General features: G+C 39.7%; 1 protein-coding gene across 1 annotated transcript in view; it reads left to right on the top strand.

Moving 5' to 3' along the window:
- Positions 1 to 22668, top strand: part of SLC9A9 (solute carrier family 9 member A9) — a 173459-nt gene that overhangs the window by 49760 nt on the left and 101031 nt on the right. Inside the window, exons 7-8 of the mRNA XM_054282689.1 lie at positions 21036 to 21174; positions 22000 to 22105. Coding sequence (XP_054138664.1) covers positions 21036 to 21174; positions 22000 to 22105 — 245 coding nt within the window. The remainder of the gene's footprint in view (positions 1 to 21035; positions 21175 to 21999; positions 22106 to 22668) is intronic.

Genomic DNA, 22668 nt, shown 5'->3' with positions numbered 1-22668 from the left:
TACAGCAATAGATGTCTATTTAAAAAGGTGTGAGAATAATGTTTACAATCTGGAAAAGCAAGAGTAAGTAATTTAGTACACTCTATAATGATAACCAGTAAAATAGAATATGAAAATACACATTGTTTTTCATTATCTAACAGAATAAGTAAGATAATGTCTGCAGGAGTGACTCACTGCAGGAGACACAGGAAGAGAAAAGAGAGGAGGCCCTTATGGCAGGAGGTGGCAGTTTGGCAAGGTGAGGCAGCATGGCTGTCTGCCAACAAGGGCTTAGATTGATCTCTCTCCTTTCTTTCAGCTTCTCCCTCCAGTCTCTGTTTTTCCTGTCCTGTTTATCATTTAGTTTAAGAAGGACAGCAGCAGGAGCAGCCACCCCTGCATTTTTCTAGGGATTTAGCAAGTCACAGGAGCTGTGCTGCTGCAAGAGTGTGTGCACACAGTGAAAATCCCAACCAGGGACACCAGTTCAGCTCTCCTGTGGCCATCCTGCCCCACCAAACACCTAGGTGTTGTGCTAACTGCAGGTTTCATTTATAGTGTGCTATTTTAAGATAATCCATGCAGGAGGGATCACTGTGACTCGAATTGACAGCAGTGGCTGCAGGAAGGCTGACAAGCTGTTCTGCATCTGGGAGAGCTCACACACACAAGGGCCTCTCTAAACAAGGGCATGGGAGATGCAACGAGGATTTCCTCATATCAAAATCACTTCCAGAGTTTCTAACAACTTTTTGTTACTGGGATAAAATTCTGCTTTTAATAAAAACTTGTGAGAATTCTCACAGAAAATAAACATCAAGAATTCCAAGTATTTAAGAAAACTGATAGCAGACCCTTATAAGACAGTACATATTAGATTATTAAACATGTCTGCTTTTACCCAGAAAAACCCATATGACTAATTATGCCACAAATATTTCCTACATACTTTGTTTTCCAGAATACTGACTGAGGAAAATCCTGACAAAAGTAGTTTTGTGGTTCCTCTTAAATATTTCCAGGATAAACATATAGCAAATCAGGTCATTGTACATCTTCACTCAAAAAATACTTTCATCCTAGTCTAGACATTCCTTATAGAAGTTAATGTCATGCCCAAACCCTTCTTTCTTGGCAGAAGCTTGTATAAGGCTTTCTGAAATAACATGGCAAAGGTAACTGATTTATTGAAAGTTGATTGAAAAACAGTATCAATTTCCAGGGGAAATAACTCAGAGGCTGGAATTCAGCTCAGTTTGGGCTGAGCACCATCTAAGGCTGTCTTTTCTCAGACAGTGATTCCTATAATTTTCTTAGGCAGACAAGAGAATTCCTGCTGACACACTGGGGGTTCTGACACACTGGTAGGCACAGACATTGTATTGCTAATTTTAGTACAGTTAAGACATCTTCTGTGATATAATGGACCACAAATAGAAAATTAATAAGAATCTTTAAACCTTTCTGGTTCTAAGTACTTGTTTACCTGTATTGTTGTTATTATTTCAATGGGTTTAATTCTGTTCTTATGTCACTGAACTTGAACGTAGCATACACAAGAGAGAAATGTAATCAGAGAGTGAGAAACAGAGATTGGACAAACATCAAATGCAGTTACAAGAATTCAGTCTGTATTTCATGTGGTCATTGGCCCAACTGATGTAACTGTCCATTATCTGCAAGTGTTACTTCCCTACTTTTCACAATTTGTAATTGTTGTTCCCTGAGTATTATATATTAAAATCAGCTGTTCTGCAAAGGAAAAGAAGAGATATTGTAACCATGCTGCTGAATAATTAAGTTGAGAGCTGGGAGTTGCAAGAATAATATTGTCTTTGAAAGTTATGATGGGTGTCTGCTTGATGTATATCTCAGTAGATGTGAAGCTCCCTTTATGATTATATTTTTCTTTTGTCGTGGACTGTCTCTAATTTGGATCCTTTGCCCTTCCACTTTTGAAGCATTATTCTGTATAGTTTTTGTCACACTTTGATTCCTGAGCACATTGAATAACAAATTTTTCAGAGGAAAGACACCTGAATGTTCTCACATCATATTTTCCCACAAACTGCAGTTATTTCAGAAAGTGTCCTTTGAAAGCGACGTTGTGGGTTTCCATATGTACTGTGTCAAAATCTTTTGTTTCATGTGTATCAATTAAGAAACAAAGACTTTTCTCTTAGCTAACCCTTTGTTTCAGCTTCCTCCCCACCTGCAGGTAAGTTTGTTGAGTGTAAGAACACAGGGAATTCTGTCAGCCGGAATCCCCTTCCTCACGCTGAGATTTGTTAGGCACTATTAGCAAATGACAAATACTATTGAGTCATCACATAAGAAAAGAAAAAGGATGCTGGTTTCTCAATGGCCCTTATATTTTAGCCACTTTTTAAACCCTGTATGTATTCATGCAATTCCTTAGTGTCTCTTACAATACTATCTCAGCCACTGGAGTGAAAATGAAACTAATTTAAGTTCTATTTATTCTCAACATGTACCTGAGTGCTAAGATGTTATTCACACATCCTAGACATATCAGTACAGAGAAACAGTGTAAAAAACCACTTCTATCCACAAGTGGGCCCTTATGTACACACAGCTAATAGCTTTAGTGTGCCTACACATAGAACTCTTCAGCCTAGGAATTCTTTTTCAAAAGGATAAAAGCCTCACTCCTTGCCAACTAATGTACAAAGTGTGCACAGAACCTTTCCAGGAAGGAAAAAGGGAAATAAAAGCACCTGTGCCATCAGACAGGTGACAGGTAAAAAGTATCAACACATGCAAAATTTTCCTGTTTAAAGAAAATAGATTTCTAAGGTGAGAAGAGATAGTGAAATGAAGATGTAAGAAAATGAGCTGGTGAAAGCAACAAATGGGCATTGTGAAGGCATGGCTAGGAAAAAGAAGCAAGAAACAGAGATAAGGCTCATTGTGTAACTACAGATCATGACAGTGATACATAAACCTGTAGCTAGAACTCTTTAGAGAGAAGAAAAGCTTGTTTACTCATAAAGATGCAGAGTAAAATCTGATTATCTTTCTCTGATGCAATTTTTCAGTTTTATATTGTTTTGTTATGAATATCTGTACTGAAATCCTTAACTAGTACATCAAAATCTGCTCCTGAACTTTGGAAACTGGCAACAGAATAGGAATTAGGACAGCTAATTCTAAAGAGCGGTATGTTGCAATCGGGCAGTGAACCTGAATTCAGAAAATGAATGAGATTCTGCCAGAAATGCAGGGGGTGCTCCCAGACCCTTTCTTTGTAGCTGTCTGGTTGGGCAGCCCTGGGGGTTCTGAGGCCTTTATGAGCTCAGTTTGAGCAGGGGCAGGCTTAGATGAGGGGCTGCCTTTGCAAAGCCTGACCCAGAAATCCCAGCTCAAAGTGAGACCAGCACTGGAACCCAACAGACAGGGAGAGTGCTCCATGGTCCTGACCTGCGTGGCTTGGAATCCTTGACAAATATTTAGGGATTTCAGTGTCTGGGAGACACAATTCTGGACCAATGACTAACTGGATCTCTGGATACAGGCCGTGCCTCATTCCAGATAAATGCTATTTGTGATTTTATTCCCACCAATATTCCTGAGGAGAGATGTCTGTAACATTGTGGAGGAGAATAAAATAGAATCCCCTGAAAACCTGAAAGCAAACAAAATGCCGGATGGAAGCTCAGCCCAATCATTTCATTTACTGGTTCCCTTAGACAAGATGGATTTGGCTGCTATTCCAAATATTGTTGGAAAGGTTTATATAACAAGCAGCCATTTATACAGTCAAATAACAAAGTAATTTATATATTAATAGAACAAGGAGTTAATTGTGCATCACGTTACTGAGTGATTTTGAAAGGTAGATGAGGAGTCCTTTCCTCTATTATTTCTCTAATAATGAAATTTTGGTTGTCCATCTGCTCTTTTTACCTTTGAGGAAGGGTTTAGTCCCAGCTTATTTTGTTGATGATAATTAGAGTTTCACGTCACTGACCATCTGGAACAGGAGATGTGAGCACTGGGAAGCTAACCAAACTTGCTATTAGCAGGAACTTTAAAAGAGCTTCTTTCCCAGAATAGAGGAAATCCCACATAAAATGTTTGTATCTCTGCTTAAAAAAACTTCCTTTCTTTTTTCCTCCATAAGCTTTACTGTACAGACCAGTGTTATACTTAAACCAGAGGAAAAAATGCTGTTGAATTTCTGTAATGCTTCTTAAAGCCAAAATTTCAGTATGAAAATGGACACTCAGAAGAGAATATTTTCAGGAAGTAGTTCTTACTCCTCAATTTTTTTCACATTTCAGTATTTCATATCACTTTTTCCAATATTAGTGCCATATTAAAATTTTACTTAGGATCTAGTTGATACATGCTAAAGGCCATACTCTCTGTGCGGCTGGGTGTGTGTGAGCTGGAGCTCATTTCCCCAGCAGCCCTCACAGGGCTGTGCTTTGCCCTGCTGAGGGCCCAGCAGTGTTTTGGTGCAGCTGAGCAGTGCTGGCCCAGCAGCAGCTCTGTCTCCCCAGCATCCCAGGGGTAGGAGGTGGGCAGAGACTTGGGAGAGGACACAGGGAGGACACAAAGGGATATTCTGTACCACATGATGTGCTCAGCAATAAAAGCTAAAAGAAAGGAGGAAGGGACAGATAAATGTTACTGCATTCATATTCCAGAGCAACTGCTCCACACATGTGGCATCACTCACCAATGGGAAGCAGAGAATAGAACTTTTGCTTTCCTTTGCTTTCACACACAGCTTTTGCTGTGTTAATGTGCCTTTATCTTCACTCCTGAGCTTTTTTCCATCTTATTTTCTTCCTCCCACCCTATCCTGCAGAGGAGGGAGGGATGGAGTGGCCGGGTGGGCACCTGTCACCCAGGCAGGGCCAGCCCACCCCAGGTTCTGTAATTGGCGCTGCTTTGTCTGTGCAGTTTGTTTGAACAGGCAGCCCTCAGTTGCAGACTGCTAAGCTAGAGTAGATTTCTGTGAGCAACGTTATGGAGATTGCCCTGAGGGATGTATGAAGATGGAGTTTAGCTCAAATCAGCTGGGAATGTCTGTACTTGTCAGACCCAATCAAACCAGAGGAGCTGCAGGTATCTCCATCCACTTGTACACAAACAGACAGAGAAGTTTTAAGTTCAGAATTAAGAGTGCTGCTTGCAGTCCTTGCAAATCACATCTAAGTGGCACTTATTTAGCTACACTTTCCCTGCAAATGACCAAACTGGCATCAAAGCTTCTTCATTTCAAAGATTTCTGTTGGGAACTCTTCAGAACTGAAGTACATCATGGTACCAGTCAGCCTGGGTTTTGAGCTCTTCAGATGGTTTTTCTTGTCCAAATAACCTTTTTCTAGGGAATAAGACAGATTTTTCCTGAGAGCAAGATAATTACGTACAGAGTCTCATTCTACTTACAGAGACAACTCATACAGAGTCTGATTCTACTTATAGAGACAACCCCTTTTATTTTAAAATTATAGTATTGATATTATTTCCCTTGTGTTCCCAAAAAAAGCTGATTTCATCTTCTCTGGATGAAATACTGTATGTAAGAGTCTGCCTGGCTCTTGCAATAAATTAACATACATATCTTGTCTCCTAGCAGAGAAGATAGAGGAGGAGTGTGTGTCAGAAAGGTGTGGGAGTCCTTTCTGCCATTTCATTTGCTAGGTAGCCACCAATTCCTGTTCACTGCCCAAATCCTTCCCAGAAATACAGTCCTGGAGAGCACAGCTATCTCAGAGAGACAGAGAGTTTGTCACAACAGGATACTCCATAAAAATGCTGTTATTCCTTGGACATCAGGTTATGATTACATGAACAAAGAACCCATTCCTACTGTGGGAGAATGGACTATTTCCAGTGGCTATGCAGGAACACTAGGAAAGACTGTGTCTCTTGTGATCCCTCTGTGAACCACTCCAGAACCTGTGTGCTACAGTTCAATTTGAATTTCATCATTCTGACCTGCTCTAAGCATATTTTTTTTACCAACAATATCAGGTAAATTGCTTCTACCTGCAAGCCTTGATCTTTTAAGGCTCAAATCCTTGAACTACTGAGGCTGTTAGAACTGACACAAGTCTTCATGAAATTCTTTTGCATGTGCATATTTATATATATATATGCATGAGGATCTGTCCATAAAGCACATAAAAATAATGCAAATGTTATCAGACACTCACTAGTTACATAATACCCAAAGATTTTCATATCTTACAAAGGAGAGGTACCTTTTGTAAACATTTTAATTAAATGTTATTTTAAGTTCATTTTTTTCATGCACAGACACCCCCCTCTCTCCATACCCAAGACATCATTTCAGTGTGCATGTTTCACCTTTTGGAGTAGGAACTTTAATGGTTTCAGGATATACTTCTGTCACTTGAGCAAAGAGAATAATTGATAACAGCAGCATCAGCTGCCTCCTTCAGTGCCAGGCACAGCAGGAGTGACTGCAAACCTCCAGTTACTGCACTTCACAGCTGCTTCAATGATGAGAGTCAGCAAATTTCTATTCTTGGGATTTATTCCAATGGTAACAAAACTCCACTCTCTCCTTGTTTCCACTTGCTTTTCTGTTGGTCTCAGTCTTTCTCTCCTTTGTCTTTCCAGAAGACAATGGCCAGCATCTCCATCTCACTTTACCCTTTGCCCTGAGCTGCATGACCAGCTCTGCCACTTCTGTGGCACTCTTCTCCAGTCCCTAGGTCTCCCACTTGAGATAAAAAGAAATTATTTCTAGAGATAATCTAGGACTGTAAACCCCGACCTCCTTCATACCCTAAAGTCAAGAGAGACCCTGACTTCATTCCTGGTGCAAGCACCTCTTCACTATCCTTGTTATTATGTTGTGGCAAACAGAGGAGGTAATGAGGACAACAGGGGTGATGTGACAGTCACAGCACTGGGGACAGCAGCTGGCTGAGTCTGGGGATCAGCAGCTGCAGGGGGGAAAGCCACATATTTAAGTTTTAGATGGTACATGCCTGAAAAAATGAGATCTTGGTAGATTTTTAGTTGATGAAGTTTATCAGATCTCCACTGAGATTTGTCAATTAAACATTTTGGAAACCTTTAAAAATTTGCATAATTTTGTCACATTTTCACAAGGGTGAAAGCTATGTAGGAAACAGATGGATAATTTCCTCTTTCCTCCCCTTGGAAATGAAATTCAAGCCTGAATTTCAAAGTGGTTCAGTGAGAAAGCTTTGTAATTATGTGGTTGTAAGGTTTCTGTCCAAGATAAGCACAGAGGTAGCCTCTCTATAATGGCTCTGCAGAATGCCAATTTAAAGAGGGAAATAAAAAGAGAGAGAAAAAATCTTCATGGAAATTGCAAATACAACATGGCAATGTAGTCTCAATGGTGACATTTTGGCAAAGTCACAAGCTGTGACAGAGACAGAAAACACTCAGGGCAGCAGTTGTGCAAGTGGCCCTGAGAGAGCTCCGTGTGACAGAGCTGGTTCAGTTCTGCCGTGTTCAGGGCAATGGGACTTGGGAACATTCCCTGTGAAGACCATGGTACCAAGGAAAGACATCCACTCTTTTTATCAGTTTGCTCTTAATGCATTTGGAACATTGATGTTCCCTAACTAATTGCTAATTATAATGATCTACATATTCTGAATGTAATGTGCATGTGTGTATTTGGATGTGTTATTTGGATTTCTAATGAAATTTCAGCATGTTTCTGGGGAGACATAGTGATGCTAGAATTTGGATTTTGAAAAGGAAGATTTAAATATTATTAAAACTTTGAACAAAGTAGTATCCCAACAATACACTGAATAAACTGATATTCACATTTTGCCCTTAGTAATTTCTCCATTGCAAAATCTCACAAAAGTAATATAGGTTTTAGAATTTAAAGCATTTTAATTTTGTATCCCCATTCACTGAAAGTTTACTTTATTTTCACTTAAAAGAAATCAACCTGGTTTTCTTTCCACATTGTTCTACTGATCTGTAGCAAGCACAGCCAGAAGCAATAGTGAGAGAAATGAGAATAATGGAGTGCCTAGCAGGCTGCTATTCCTGCCTCAGACACACTGGGAAAAGGTTACAGCTAGATGAAAATATTCCTGAAGAAATATGTCAGCCTCCTGAACCGTTTAACAGTGTACATCTTCTTTATTACAGTGTTTTTATTCCTAGAGAGTAAGGTGAAAGGTATTTCTAAACTCTCATTTAGGATGTTCACAGTTTTACATGTTTTACATTTTATTTCTAGCATTAGCAGGACTTTGTCCATAGCTTGGAGAGTGTTTTCCCTGAGCATTGTTAGAGTGAAGTGAATGCAAAAGTTTCTGAGGCAAGACTCCTACATTCTAGTAATTATGAGGGTAATGAAGCTAGGCAGAATAATTTTCCTCTTATTAATAGCTGTGTTTAAGCCTCATAGAACTTCCTGTCTGGGGAAAGTATTTATTTTTAAACTAAGTGGTGGAAATTAATGTGTTATACTACATGTTTATCCGTAAATCAATGGAGTCTTTACAAAGCCAGAAAGAAAAATTATCTGTTTGGCTGCCTGTCATTTCTGTGAGGTTTTTCACAGTGCATTGGAAAGGCCAATAGCATATACCTTCATTTTAACAAAGGAAGATGTTCCTTAACTCTTTCAGTCTCAGCACTGAGGAATAATTCACAATCAGCTGGCAGCTGTGCCTCCAAAAGCCTTACCATGTGTACTTACAAATAATTCATTCTTATCAAAGCTAAACCTCTCATCCAATATGTTTGGCATTAGATCACTTTGATCAAGTGATTTATATTGAGGAAATTGGGATGGTAGGATTTTATTATCCAGATTATTTTCAAGATTCCCATTAACTTTTAGATTTCCTTCAAGTAGAATATTTTTAAGTAGCAAGGCTTAAAGGTGACTTATCATTCAAAATTCCTGTACAAAGGATAAAGAAATACAGACTTCCAGTTATTTTGAGTAAAAGATCCCCAAGGATGGAAGTCAGAGAAACAGAATGAGTGAGTGTATATTTTTGTGTGTTTTCTTGTTTTCTCTTCTTGCTGTAATCCTTAAGGATAAAAAGAAGGTTTTGCTGTTTTGATTGCCTTAGAATTTGGGACTGAAATTCTATCCACATCAACTTCCCTGCCTAAGTGGTGATTTCCTCTCTTTGTTTAATTTTACCACGAGTGAAGTTCAGCAATCCTGCAGATTGCCAAGAACTATTGGCAGGTGCCGTAATCAGCACTGACTTCACGCTTGAGCAAACCAATTTCCACAAGGTCCAGCAGCCCTGTCTCTGCTCTCAGCAGCCCCAAGCTGCTGAAATGAACCGCCCAGGCTGTGTAGAGCCAGCCACGGCTTCAAAGGGCTCCAGGCAGAGCAGCCTTTGCAGTTCCAAGGCAAGGAGAAAAGGTCCAGGATGGATGCAAAGCCACCTTTCAGCCCATGTGCTGCCCTGCCCGGGTCCCGCTCCCTGTCACACTCACAGGCTGCCCCCAACGCCTCTCTGCTCCTGTGGGAGCTACTGCTCTTCAGCCAGCACTCACCAGAGGTAAACTTCACTTTCAAATAAGCCTGGACCTATTCTTCTATCACCTTCTCAGAAATTCTATCTTTAAATGTTTTTTTCCCAGAAGAGATTTACATGGACTATTTACCTGCCCAGCCCAGTGGGTTTTTCCAGTGGATGACTATTAGTGCATGTACTGGGACTTGTTGGATTGTGTTTCTTTGTAGAGCACTGCTCAGTAATTTGTTTTCATGTTCTCACATTAAAGGTCTAGCAGGTTAAAGAACTTCAGTCTGTAGAGTGATAAGGTAGTAAACAATAGGCAATATTGCAATCCTAAGAGTTCTACCATGGCTAGGATTTTTCTTTTTATAAGCTGTAAAAAATAAAATGTTAGCATATTAGCAGAAAGGTAGAGGAGAGCTTGAGGCTCACCTTTCTCCTACAGGAATATTACTGCCATTCTCTATGCAAGGCTGACCAGCTTTTCTAGTAAGTACCTTTCCCTAAGGTGAAATTTCATTCTGTTTATTTGCTATATTTGGATCAGAAACAGAGACTTACAATTCAGAATATCCCTAAATCCCCATCCTCAGCTCCAGTATATCAAGAAAGCAAAACATGTAACATGTTTTGTTTCTGAAGTTATTGCTGTCAACACTAGATCATGCAATTCACATCTGGATTTATTTTAGACTTTCTCATAACAACAGCTGCATTTCTTGTCTTCAGTTGGATACATTTTTAAAAATTAAAATTGCCATGGCAACAGGTGCAACCATTTATTATAAAGCAATAGAAGTGGAACTAATATTTGTGAGAGAAGCTGTGTTATCATGCAGGATAGCATTTCATTCAGACAATGCCCGAGTCATTTTTCCCTAGCTATTCCATTTTTTAAAAGAAAAATATAGAAAATATTTTCAATAACAAAATGTAGGTGGGACTGAACAGCTCAGGAGATTAAAAAGATTTTCTTCTTTAGATTACTTTAGATTTACATCTCAAATCCAGATTAGCAAGAGGCAGAAATTATCAGCTGTTTGGTGTGCACATGGAAAAATCGATAGGGCTATGGAGCTCTGAAAATCCCATTCCCACAGCAGCTATGCTCTCAACTGCAGCACAGAAACTGACAAGTGAGAGCACAGGGTGTGTCTTCACTGGGGGAAAAACCATGTGAGCCCTCCTTGAGGAGTGCTAATGGTGAATGCAAAGGAAAACTGCACAGGCAGCTGGCAGTGCTAACACAGAGCAGCTCCAATGAGCTGTCCTGCCCTTCACACCCCCTGCACTGTCACCTGAGAGAAGGGAACTTTTCCTGAGTGAAATGGGGCTAAAGAAAAAGGGATGGTTGGCAAAACCTCAAGGTTAGGCTGTTCCAAGTCAGGACTGAGGTGGGGTCATCCAATGCATGGTCTGGGCACATTAGAAATCATCTGGGCCATTTTGTTTGCATCTACTGACAATATTTCTTGGAGCATTAATTTGGTTTTTTAATCTCTCTAAGAATCTGGGTAGGAGATAGACAAATTGTACTCCAGATATTAAAAAGCTACATGAGCTGCAGATTTTTTTCATTTCACCCTCTTCTGACTATGAAAGGATCTGTTTTGCATGCACTGGCTATACAAGGATGATATACCACATACCAAAGACCAAATTTCTTCCTATTTATTACACATTAGAGTTTCTTAGGCAGAGTAAGGGAGAACACTGAAATAGAAAAAACTTTAGACATACTTTCCTTTTCCTTCCACCCTAATTTCTGTAGGATTCTGTGTACCTTATCTTTATCAATTACATTCAGCATCAGGCTGCCCAGTGTCCTGCTCTGTTCAGAAGTTCCTAAAGATGCTGAAGTTCAGTGAAGGCAGTAAATCAGGGACTTCTTTCTAAATCTGACAGAAAACATTCTGCAGGTGAAAAAGCCCAAGGCTGTTGATAGGCCAGAAATTTGGCACAGCCCCATAGTACTGTGAGTGGATTACCCAGCTGCTGCAGGGACAACCTGCATCCTCTAGCAGCACACTTAGCTGTGTCTAGGATGCAATAATTTAAACACAAACAGTAGCGTAAAAATGTCTTAAAAAACAGAGTACCCATGCTTACTAAGGTCTAGGTTTGTTGCAAACATAGATTATTATATGGTCTGACTTCACTAGATTACTTTTGGGTAACAGACAGTTTATTTTAGGGTGATAACAGGAAAAACAGAAGAAAAAACAAAATTACACCTAGTGCCTGAGAAAAATCTAAGAAAGCGTATAATTAGTATGTTATATTTTTATAATGAGATCTAGTAGAATACATGACTGGTAGAATATAAAACTGACATCTGGTAGAAATCACAAAGATAGTTTTCTTTCTCCTGCTCTCTCACTTAACCTTTCAATTCTTTATAGCACATTCCCAGCAGCATGCTCCCAATTCTGTCCCTCCTATTAACCATTCCCAGGTAGGCTTTACCCCCCTGTTACACTTCAGGCAGTGACCTGGGGCACTTGAGGCTTGGCAGAGCAGTGGTGACAGTGGGGTCCTTTGCTGCTCCACTGACAAGAGGAGAGGAGCAGGGAGAGGACAGCCTGCTTTCCTCAAGGTGAGCAGGACTGGGCACTTAGAGCCTCCTCTCCCTGTCTCTGGGAGTATTGAGCTCAGCACAAACAGGAATCTGGAATGTTCTCTGTAAAAAGACAGGGGGTACAGTAGCCTTGAACACATCAGATTTTCATAAGCAGAGGTCACAGAAGAAAAAAGTCCTTTAAATATTAAACAAGAACCTGCTGTACATATTCTTCCATTGATCAACTAAGCAATGTGATACTGCTCCTCACTCCTTTGTCCCTATTCATTCAAGGGGATTTCAGAGATTACAGCGTATTTGTGGTACTGTTTAACCAGCTCAATCTCAGGGACAAGTTGGTTTAAAGCCTGGAGGAGGGTGAGGTGAGTAGGACTGTGCATTTGTGAAGGATAAGAAGCAGCTGTTAGCACAAAGGAAATGCTGCTTTCATTCCTGGGTATCTCACAGTGCTCACAGGTCTAGTGGGTTCTCCTGCAGTGTTAGGAGGATGAGTCAAAGCCCAAATGAAGGGAATACTGTCTGGCATAAACTATACATAATTTTCTGTTGTTTCAGTCTTAAACTGCTCCTGAACAAAATCATGGGCTCTTTGATTATAAGAAAATTACTATTTAATAAAGATTTAGTGGAAACTCTTTCCATTCAATCTCTGCTAGTTGCCCATAAGAGAAAGGATTTTTCATGGCTAACCATACTGCTTAAAACCTTCCTTAAAGTGTTTGGGTCATATCCTGCTTTTTTTGTAAGGCCAATGCACATTTATACCAACTGCACAGAATCAGTGGAGTTACTCAGACACTCATCACTGTAAGGGTAATTTGAGGCAGTTTCTCCTCTGGAGCAGGATGACAGTAAATCACAGTGATTTCTGGTAATCTGCTGCAGCATCCCAACGCTCTGCTCCATGCAGGCAGCCAGCAGCCCACAGCATTTTGTCAACAGGCAGGTGGAGTTCAATTGACATAGATAAATGTAACATTTGTTTGCAGGAACAAAGGCACTGTGAAAGACTAGTGTAGTTGGAAGGCTTTCTTACCTCATCCTTGAGTCATCTCAAAAATTTTAGTAGAAAAAGGGGGGGTTAATTAAGATTACCCATTCTTCCAGTAATCACCTTCCCTAGTTCCATGGTATCACATTCTGCCACTTTTGTAGAAGCAAACCTGAGGTGTGGATTGAATTAGGCCTCCAGGAACACGTTAAACTCTTGCTTATGCTCACAGAATACTTGCAATTGCACATTAAGTCAATTTTTGGATTTCAAGAGAGATATATAATTTTCACAGAAAATCCTTATTCCAGAGTCTCATCACCCTGCACTAATGGGAAGAACTGTCACATAAGGGAAAGGTTGTGTAAATGTTTCTGATAAATATTTTTCAGCTCTTTAAGTAACTTTGGAGATGAATGGCTCACAAGTAAAAAATTGAAAGATAACAAAGGTGAATAATGAAGAAGAATGTAAATTTAGTAGTGGAAGAGCTGGGAGAGGACAATAGCTCCCAACTCAGGTGTCAGGGGTAGGGAGGCAAAAAGATTGCTCAGGCTCATGAACCAACATCAGCAAGAGTCTTAAAACACACAGCACATCTAACTCCCCTTATAGCACAATTAGCATCATGCAGCAGATTCGGTTCAAATAACATAGAAAACTATTTCATTTTTCCTTCTAGATTATTGATGATGAATTTTTAACTTGTTCATTATTTCTTGTTAACTCAGAGGGTTGATGGGTTGTAACTTTCACAGTCATGTTTTCTTTGCAGAAAAAATGCATATTTTTTACAGCACTGTTCTACCTTGTTCTATTTTGCATAAGCATAAGTGATTACAGAGAGATGCCAGGCAGGGGAGAAGTCAGGCTCTTTGCATTAGAACCATAAATACATTTATCTCTTCCTTGGTGTTGATTCTTTGTTTCTACTTTCTCAGCACTATGTGCATCTCCCTGTTGGATTTCTCGGCTGTTTAGATGGTCTGGGAAAAGCCCAAAGATGGCCTTGGGCCCCCGGGTTCGAAAGGACGAGAGGAAGCTTCAGATTTGTTCTTGGTCTTGGTGTTTATTAATTGCTTATCTAAAAGATTTTCTCTTGGCCTGACAGAGTTCTGCTCAGCAGTCAGCCATGGGCACACACTGAAAGCCCCTGGGGCGGTCACCTATCTTTATACCCGGAGTTACGTATACAATATTTATCATTTTTCTCCAATACCCTCTACCCTTATTAACCAGTGTTCCCCTAGTAAGGTCCAATCCCGGAGTGCCAACATCACCACAGAAGATGGAGGCTTAGAGGAAGAAGAAGAAGCAGAAGGGCACGCCCCAATCCCTCCATCTTGCCTCTCTAGACCCCCCTGTACAGGGATCTTAAACCCTGTATCTCACACTCCAATTAACTTGTCCCTTCACCATTCACCCCAGTGAAATCCTCCCGTCCTCATACTGATGTCATCTCCCATGTGGGATCAAAGTCCAGCCACCAGACATTTCTGGCAGCATTCCAGGACTCCCGAGCCCCCCAGGGGGGGTCTGGTTCACCCTGCGCCCCAGTTCTGAGAGACTGAGATCCCACATCTCCCCATTTGCTGAAGCCACTGAAAGCTCCCTAACTGGGGGGACAGACTTCAAGCTGCTCTAGACAGACACAGGCCTTTCCTCTTCATGCAAGGCTTAAAAAGAATGGAAATTAAACAGTGAGTTGGATTACAGTTCTGATATCCAAATGAGAAGGCATCGTATTTGTAGGCACAGAGATGTGTAAATTATGTGCCTTTGGATATGATCAGCTCATAAATAAGAACAGTCAGAGGGATAACACAGAATGCAGCACATGCTGTCACAGACAGCCCACTATCAGCCATCTGTTTTCTGCTGATGTGCTTCATTCCTCTCAAAGATATGGGACAGGAAAGAGTTGTCACTATGACTGTGATATTTCCAAATAGATTTATGAAAATTAGGCATTTAGAAGCAATAGCAGTCATTTGAGAATGAAATATTTCTATGCCAAGCCTCAGAGATATGTGAACAAATTTTACTGTTAAAGCCTTAATTTTCTTTTGCATAGATTTTAAGCCCATGTTGCTGTTCATCAGGATTTCTTTCTGTCAAAGATAAAACCAGGTTAGAACAAGGTAATGAGAAGCTAAGATACTTGTACAGATGACAGTGCACACCACTGCTCAGGTGCACTGTGGCAGAGAAGCTCCACACCAGATCAGAGATGATGTTAGACTTGAAATTGCTCTGCCTGCACGCCCATTAGGTCCTTAATCATTGTCACAACTCTCATCTCAATCTCCTTCCTGTGAGGCAAAGTGACCGCAGCCCTGTAGTGAGCAAGCTCTGAGCAGGCTCAGAAGGATGCAGGGTGTCCAGCAGGGACTGGCAGAGCTGTCCCTGGGCACCAGAGATGTCCCAGCTCACCTGAAGCTGAGCTCAGCCCCATCCAGGTGAGTGAGATAACAGGTCCTGTATGGCCCAGGTGTGGGATTTGAGGGCAAGAATGGGATCACCAGCAGAGATGGCTTCCAAGGCTCCCGTGGGAGGTAGAGGAGGCCTCCAAGGATGACGGGATGGGAGACGGAGAAGAAGGAGGGAGGATGGCAGATTTTCTGCAGTCCCTGTGTTTGGGGCTAGGTGACCAACTGAGATCTGCATTAGGGAAAGTCCACCTGGAACAACACAAACTATTTGTTGTTTTCTCTGACAAGCTGCTGCTGTGTGTCAGCTCAGGCTTGGACACAGAAGAAAACTGAAAATAGTTACCAGTGTAAAAGCAATAAAAGCTCATATACAACAACAGTAAGTGTTATCTTGGTTTAAAGTAATCAAGATAAAATGTTCTCTGGTATTTTAGACATTCTGGAAAAGCCTACAAAGGAGCAAAGTAAGGTCAGAAAACAGAGGAAGAAAATAAGTGATGGCATAGAGAAAAAGAAACAGAGTGTAAGCCAGATAAAAAATAGTTTCTATAAACAACTGCCAGATCTTTTTCTAGAATTAAAAACAATAATAGTAGTACTAATAATAGCAGTGATGAAACCAGGCTATAAGTGGAATAAAAACCATGACCTGCTGTATTGCCAAGAAGAATAAAATTTTGGGTATCCATAATGAAGGTTCAGACACTGGCCACTTGGGCAGTAATTCAACTACCAGCACCTTTCTTTTTTCATTCCTTTTATTTTTTTATCTATATATAAAGCTCTATATAAATAGAAAGCTTAGTATCTATATTTCAGTGAAGTCTCTGCTTCAGGAACCTTAAGTGTCTAAAAATTTGCAAATATTGTCAGGAATAAATTCCATGGAGACAGATTCATTTACACAGAGGGATGTAGAAAAGACTCCTCTGTGTTCTTTCAATGTACTGATCACTGTTTTAACACATCTGAAAAATGCATTTGTTTGTTGTTTGAAATTTTTATCTAGAAGATCTCTACATATTTGTTTCAAAACTGTTAAAATTGGCTGCCTCTGCTAATCCTTAAGCCTTCCTGCTCTGGTGTGTCTTTGCTTTGCCTTAGCTGCCTGCAAACCTCTGTTTCATATGTGATTTATTGGCTTGGCACAGTCACATCCCAAACTTCCCCAGTTGTTTTTACCTTTATAGTTCATCTGCTTGTTCCTCATGTGGGAGGAGATCTTTGGTGAGGAAGCCTGAGCAGGCTCTGCCAACTTGCAAAGAGAAGGTGGGGGTGTCTGGTGCTATGAATGGACTTTCACTTCTAGTTCAAACACATATTGGGGGTAAATTACAGCTCTGATGTTTTGGCTTCCTCCCAACACTTTTAGGAAAAGTATATAGCCAAAAAGTTGTGTGGGAACAGAAACTGTTTGATTCCATCCACTTCTCTGAAAGATCCAAGTTTTCCAACATGCTGTAGTGACCTACCTTTTTCTGCATAATTATAATTTCAGGAAAAATAACCTTCTTTCCCTCTTAAAACCAACCTTGAACCCTAGAATACTTTTTTCTGGCCTGCTTTATTTTTCTTAATTAGCAGCTGATGAAATCACCATGTAGTTCTATAATTATTTATCACCTGAGGGACATCCCACTGTATTCAATGAAGGTATTTTAGGGAACATCTGACCTTCCTGTATTTTTAGGTATTTTTTTCTTTTCTCACATTGTGCAGTGTTACATGGCACATGATGGAGGGCAAGGAGGAAGAAGGGCACTTGGCTAAAGAAAGCCCTGTGGCTTAGCAAGTGCAAAGAAATGTTCCTCTCAAATTATTATTTTCATGTTGGTCAAAAAGACAGGAATAAACCAGTCTGTTTACTGGTTATTTCTAATAACTGACTCTACATAATTCTGTTGGAAATTTTCTGCTGTTTGCACACACTTTGCTTCTGATGCTTGAGTGTATCTTCCTCAGCATAATGCATTTTTCTAAAATTCATCTGATACAGGTGTTGCTTCACTTTGGCTTATATCAAAACAAAGAATCTTTATGCTGTTCTGCTAGTTAAGGCCGATTAGCATCTCTTTATTTGATGCAGGTTTGGACAGAAACAAAAGTAGGATACAAGATTTAACCTCAACAACAGATTTTTCCTCAAAAAACTTGCATGAATTACTGGAAAAATTTTGCTGCAATGCTTTCTATTTTATTTCTTTTTTCAAAGGAAAATACATTGTGCTGTACTTACAGGCTGGGAAAACCAACAGGAAGAAAAAGATCTTTTTAATAAATGAAGATGTAAAAATTAATCAATTAAGATGCAACAGGAAATGTGACTGGATGCTTTCTATTACAAAAGGCCATCTGTAATGCAGACTTTTAGTATTAAATTCCTATAAAATGTGTAGAATGAAAGTGTTTGTCATGCTGAGCTTTCATCCTAAAGTGATCTCAGCATAAGAGGGGAGGGAAGTGGAAAGCTTAGCGTGGTACAACTGACACAAACTGTTAATCTTTCTATCTGCTTCAAGAAAAACTACCACCCCAACTTGCAATATATTGCATAAACAAATATTGCCTGTATTTCCTTTTTTGAAAGCTGTGAAAGCACTTGAGCCTGTCCAATGTTGTTGACTCAAGGAAACACAGAAAAACTGGAAATAAAAAGAGATCTGTTAAACAGCTGTCTAATCTAGAAAGTGCTGGCTAATCCTAATGAACCCAGCCAGGAGGTGAAGTATTATTCCCACCAGAAGGAGAGGCAGAGCTTACCAAGCTCACACACACAGACAGCAGGGACTGGGACAGGTGAGACACATATATTAAGTATTCAGTGACGAGCCAACAAAAATCTCTCACTCCTACCCCTGCACTCTTTCTCATTCTGGCTGGCAGATAAAGCAGGCCTTTGCCATTAAATCTGTTCATTTATCAGTCTCTAAAACAGTTTTCTGCTGAATTTACTTTGAGGACTCCCTTAATCCACCTCTGATACAAATTTACAGAAATAAACCCTTTTTTTTCTTAAACTCGTTCAGCGTTTAGAAAGCCTCTAAAACCTGAAAACAGTTTGAAATTTAGTATCAAACCCACACTGCTTATTAATGAACTGCAATCATTCCCTTTGTACAAAGAGCACAGAGAGCAGATAGCAGAGAGGGCAAGTCATGCTAGCAGACCTCAAATTGCTCTCCAAGGAAAAGGAAGAAGAGTAGAGGCACTATAATTTTAATGATGGTTCTCTCCAGTGTTAAACTTTGCCATTTTGTTTTTAGGTCCAATAATTGGTTTGGCAGGAAGTAGTGGAATAAACAGAATAAAATCCTGTTCTGTTAAGTTGCATCTTATATAGAAAACCTCAGATAAATTACTGTGTGTTTTGGATGCTTGAAAGGATTAAAAGTTAGTGCTAAAAAGAAACATATCCAGAAAAATAAATAGCTCTAGTAGAGAATAATGTGAAATGAAGAATAGAAGTAGATATTCTTTGAGATGCAGGGAAACAGGAGTTCTGGAAAGATTTAGACCAGAAACCACAGTAGTATAATGAGCATATGTCATGTTATGGTGCTTTTAAAAATCATGGGGGGCACCCTGAGTAAAAAAACTTTTCAGTGAGAATGAGTCACTTCATACTTGTTCCTGAAATAACTACATTAAGAATTGGATGCTTTCTTGTAGTTTTCTTCATCACTGAAATCTGTTGGTAGATTGGAGGGCAAATTGTAACCCTAACTGCTTAATAAAGCCAACTTTTCTTGCCCTAAGATTAACATACTTTAAAAAAAAAAAATTACTGACTATGGCTTACATTTGACTAATAAATTCTCACTCCATGTCATGCCAAGACCTGTTTTATTACTGAGCATCCCTATCATGGTCAGAACCCATCATTCTAACAGAACCATTTTCCTCTATTCTAGAATCTCTCTGAATTCACCACTCAATGCAGACCAGAGCACCAGTGGCACAAAAGATCATTTCCTGATTTATAATTCACTAAGCAAAACAGAGCAGCAGCTGCAGGCTTTGTACTTGGCTGGGACAAACATCAAAGCACCAAGTGGCTGCTTTGCTGTCAAGACACACCTACGAGTTTCTAGGCAAGAGGAACAAAGAATTATAACTGATCTCCTGGTCTAAGAAAGCCACAGTTGAGAAAGGATAGAAAATTTAGATGGCAACATGCTGCTGATCACCAGTTCCTCTGCTGCCAGGGTTCTGTGTCCTCGTATCAACAGCACCTTCCAGCAGAAACCATCTCACTGATTGGTGATGGTGCTAATCAGCATAACTGGAGATAAGAGATTTTAGTGCTTAGTTACTTCTGTTGTAGTACCTGAGCATTTCCCCCTCATATTTGTGGTGCTCCCCCATATGCCTTGAGAACCTTGTGCCATTTCTGCAGACTGAAAGCATGAGAACTGTTTTCACATCTTCATGTTATTTCAATGCATCTGTTTAGAAAATCCTTTATACAGAATTTCAATCCTAAGCCTTATTTCCAAATGAAAATCATCAGACTACAAGGATTGCATTCTTAATATCCAAAAGCTTAAAATATTCACAACTTTTAATAAATCCTAAAATTCCAATTCTTAAAATACCAGTCATTTTCCATCTATCCAAGCCACATTCTGGAATCCAAAGCCAAGCTCAGCACGTTTTCTTTGACAAGGATCATAAAAGTACTCAAAAGAGTACTCAAAGCAACAGAACACAAAGATGGAAAATGTTTCTTAGTTTGTGAGGCCTAGAGCTATTTTGTATCTGTTCAATATAACATTTCAACAAGCAAAAGGACATACATACGTGGAGTTACTGGTGTTCTGGTATATGACTGCTGGCTAATAACTCTGAGACACTCAAATTATTTAGTGCACATTCCCTTTGCTTTGGTGGCATCCTTTCCCATCCCAAAACACTTGTGGTGGCTGCACTCAGGGTTGGGAAACAGGAGATGACCTTGGACAACTGCAGCAGTTTCTTTCTGTGGGACAACTTTCATTCTGTCCACAATGCTGAACTCCTGCCACAGCTCCAGCCCTGGCTATGAAGGGTTACACCAGGAAGGAAAGTGCTCAGTGGTTTGAGACAAAATTGCTGCTGCATGTGTGGTACCTGCTGTGATTTGTGTCACCCATTTGAACCTCAGCCACAAAGCTGCACTTTTTATCAAGGATATTTGTGAATATGTAACTGCTCTGAGGACATATGGCCAATAAATAATTCAGAGTTATCTATCTTCCCTGCAGTTTTCTTATCCACCTACCACCTTTTAATGTTTTGTTGGCCTGGAAACAATATTGTTTATGGCACTTCTAGTATAAAAGTGTTGCTGACTGGCAGTAGACTATTTCCAGTGTGATACCTTGAAAACAAATTGCTTCTCCCCAGTCTCCATCTGCTTTGCTCTCATCTGCTGTTAGCCCACAGAAGTCTTGGTTTGCATTTTGAGTGCTTAATACTGTTCATTTGCAATTATTGATTCCAAAATTGTTACAATGTGATTGAATTTTTTGTTCCTTTTTCTCTCCCTCTCCCCCATCCCTTTGTTTTCTTTTCAGCTCTATATCCATTTACAGTCCCAAGGAGAATCCTAATGCTTTTGATGCTGCAGCTTTCTTCCAGTCAGTGGGAAATTTTCTGGGCATCTTTGCTGGATCATTTGCCATGGGATCTTCTTATGCTATTGTCACAGCTTTAATATCCTTTATGGTTTGTTTTCAGGGAGCAAATCTATATATGTTGGAAAAAATATTCAATATCTGAGAGTGACCATCTTTAGTTTGAGCCTGAAGCTTTTCACTCGAGGCTCAAGTGTTTGTAAACAAACAGATAAAATCATAAATTGACAGGAAATGTCATTTATCAGAATCTACAAATTTCTTCATTAGCTAGGACTCTGGCCTTTATCATCCTATTTGCAAATAATTGTATTTTAAGGAAAGTGTTTTGAAGTATATTGAGGCTCAAACATTAAGTTATTAGGAACAACAACTTATTTATGAACTCCAGGCTAGCAGCAATTATACAAAACGACAAGGCAAACACTACACCGTGTCAGTGTGACCAACAAGCCCATCAGTTTAACTAAGCTGGAAATTAAAGGTCTTTCTGTTGCCCTGCATTTTTCCTTGTGTTTTGCAGCTCATACAGAATGCTACTGTAGAAAGATCAGTGATTTTGATCTTTCTTGCATTCACACAAATGTAAACAAATGCCAGTTTGTTTATAAAACTGGGCAAAATTACTTCCTTTTCCTTTTTTCTAGGAAAAAGAATATCAAATGCAACCAACTAGGCATTAATTCAAACTCCACAAAAGTATTTAAAATAGTTGACTTTAAAATCTGTTCTGGATTTTGCTCCTTGAGATAAGTCAGAAGCTGTGCAGTTCTTCCCAAATTCAATGTTTAGATGAGTATGGTGGGGGAGCTTGTTTTCTTTCTTTCATCCTTTCTCAGATTGAGGGTAATTTTAGCTTATAAAACAGTTGGGTTTTTATTTTTCCTTAGTTATCTTTTAGCACTTGACCAAATTCACAAAGCTGTGTGAGTTTCCTATGTTGGAGACAGGTCTGTTTTTCCTCCTATCCTGGAGTGCCTTCTTATCAGCAGAAGCTGCTGGGCTTACAGGTAAGTATTGCATTTAATGAAATAAAAGCAATTTTGTATTATGCCTCCAGTGTGGGTAAAATGCATGGTTTATTTTAGGCATGACATCATATCTTAAGCTCCTAAAAGCCTGTTGCTATATTGGAGATTGTTTCATCTTTAAGAACAATTCTGTAGTGCCAGTGAATAATTCTTCCAGACAAAGACATAATAGATCAGGCTCAAGTCCTCAGTCTCTCTTCCTTGCATTATCCCATCCCTATTAATGTCTCTCTATTAATCCCCCTATTTTCTGGCCAGCTAGGAGACCAAAGATAACAGTAAGGCAAGGAAGGAAGGAGGCAGTGCCCTGTGATTACCAGCCTGTGCTCCTCTGCACACACTCCATATCGCAATTATCAATAATTTAGACCAATTACCAATAGTAAACCAAGAACAGGGCTAAGGGTGGGTTGCATCAACCTTTATACTTAAAAAAAAAAGTCATCTTGTTCAGTGCACCTACATGTACATTTTGGCACAGCCATGTCCCAATGACAGGTAGAAAGATGTGTGAGCCAATAGTTTTTTCATTAATGCCAGGA

This window comes from Melozone crissalis, unplaced genomic scaffold (assembly GCF_028551555.1).
Source record: "Melozone crissalis strain CALT ecotype California unplaced genomic scaffold, PUWL_Pcris_2 ptg000034l_1, whole genome shotgun sequence".
Lineage (NCBI taxonomy): Eukaryota > Metazoa > Chordata > Aves > Passeriformes > Passerellidae > Melozone > Melozone crissalis.
Note: the sequence above shows the minus strand (reverse complement) of the source record. Positions and strands in the feature narration are given on the sequence as shown.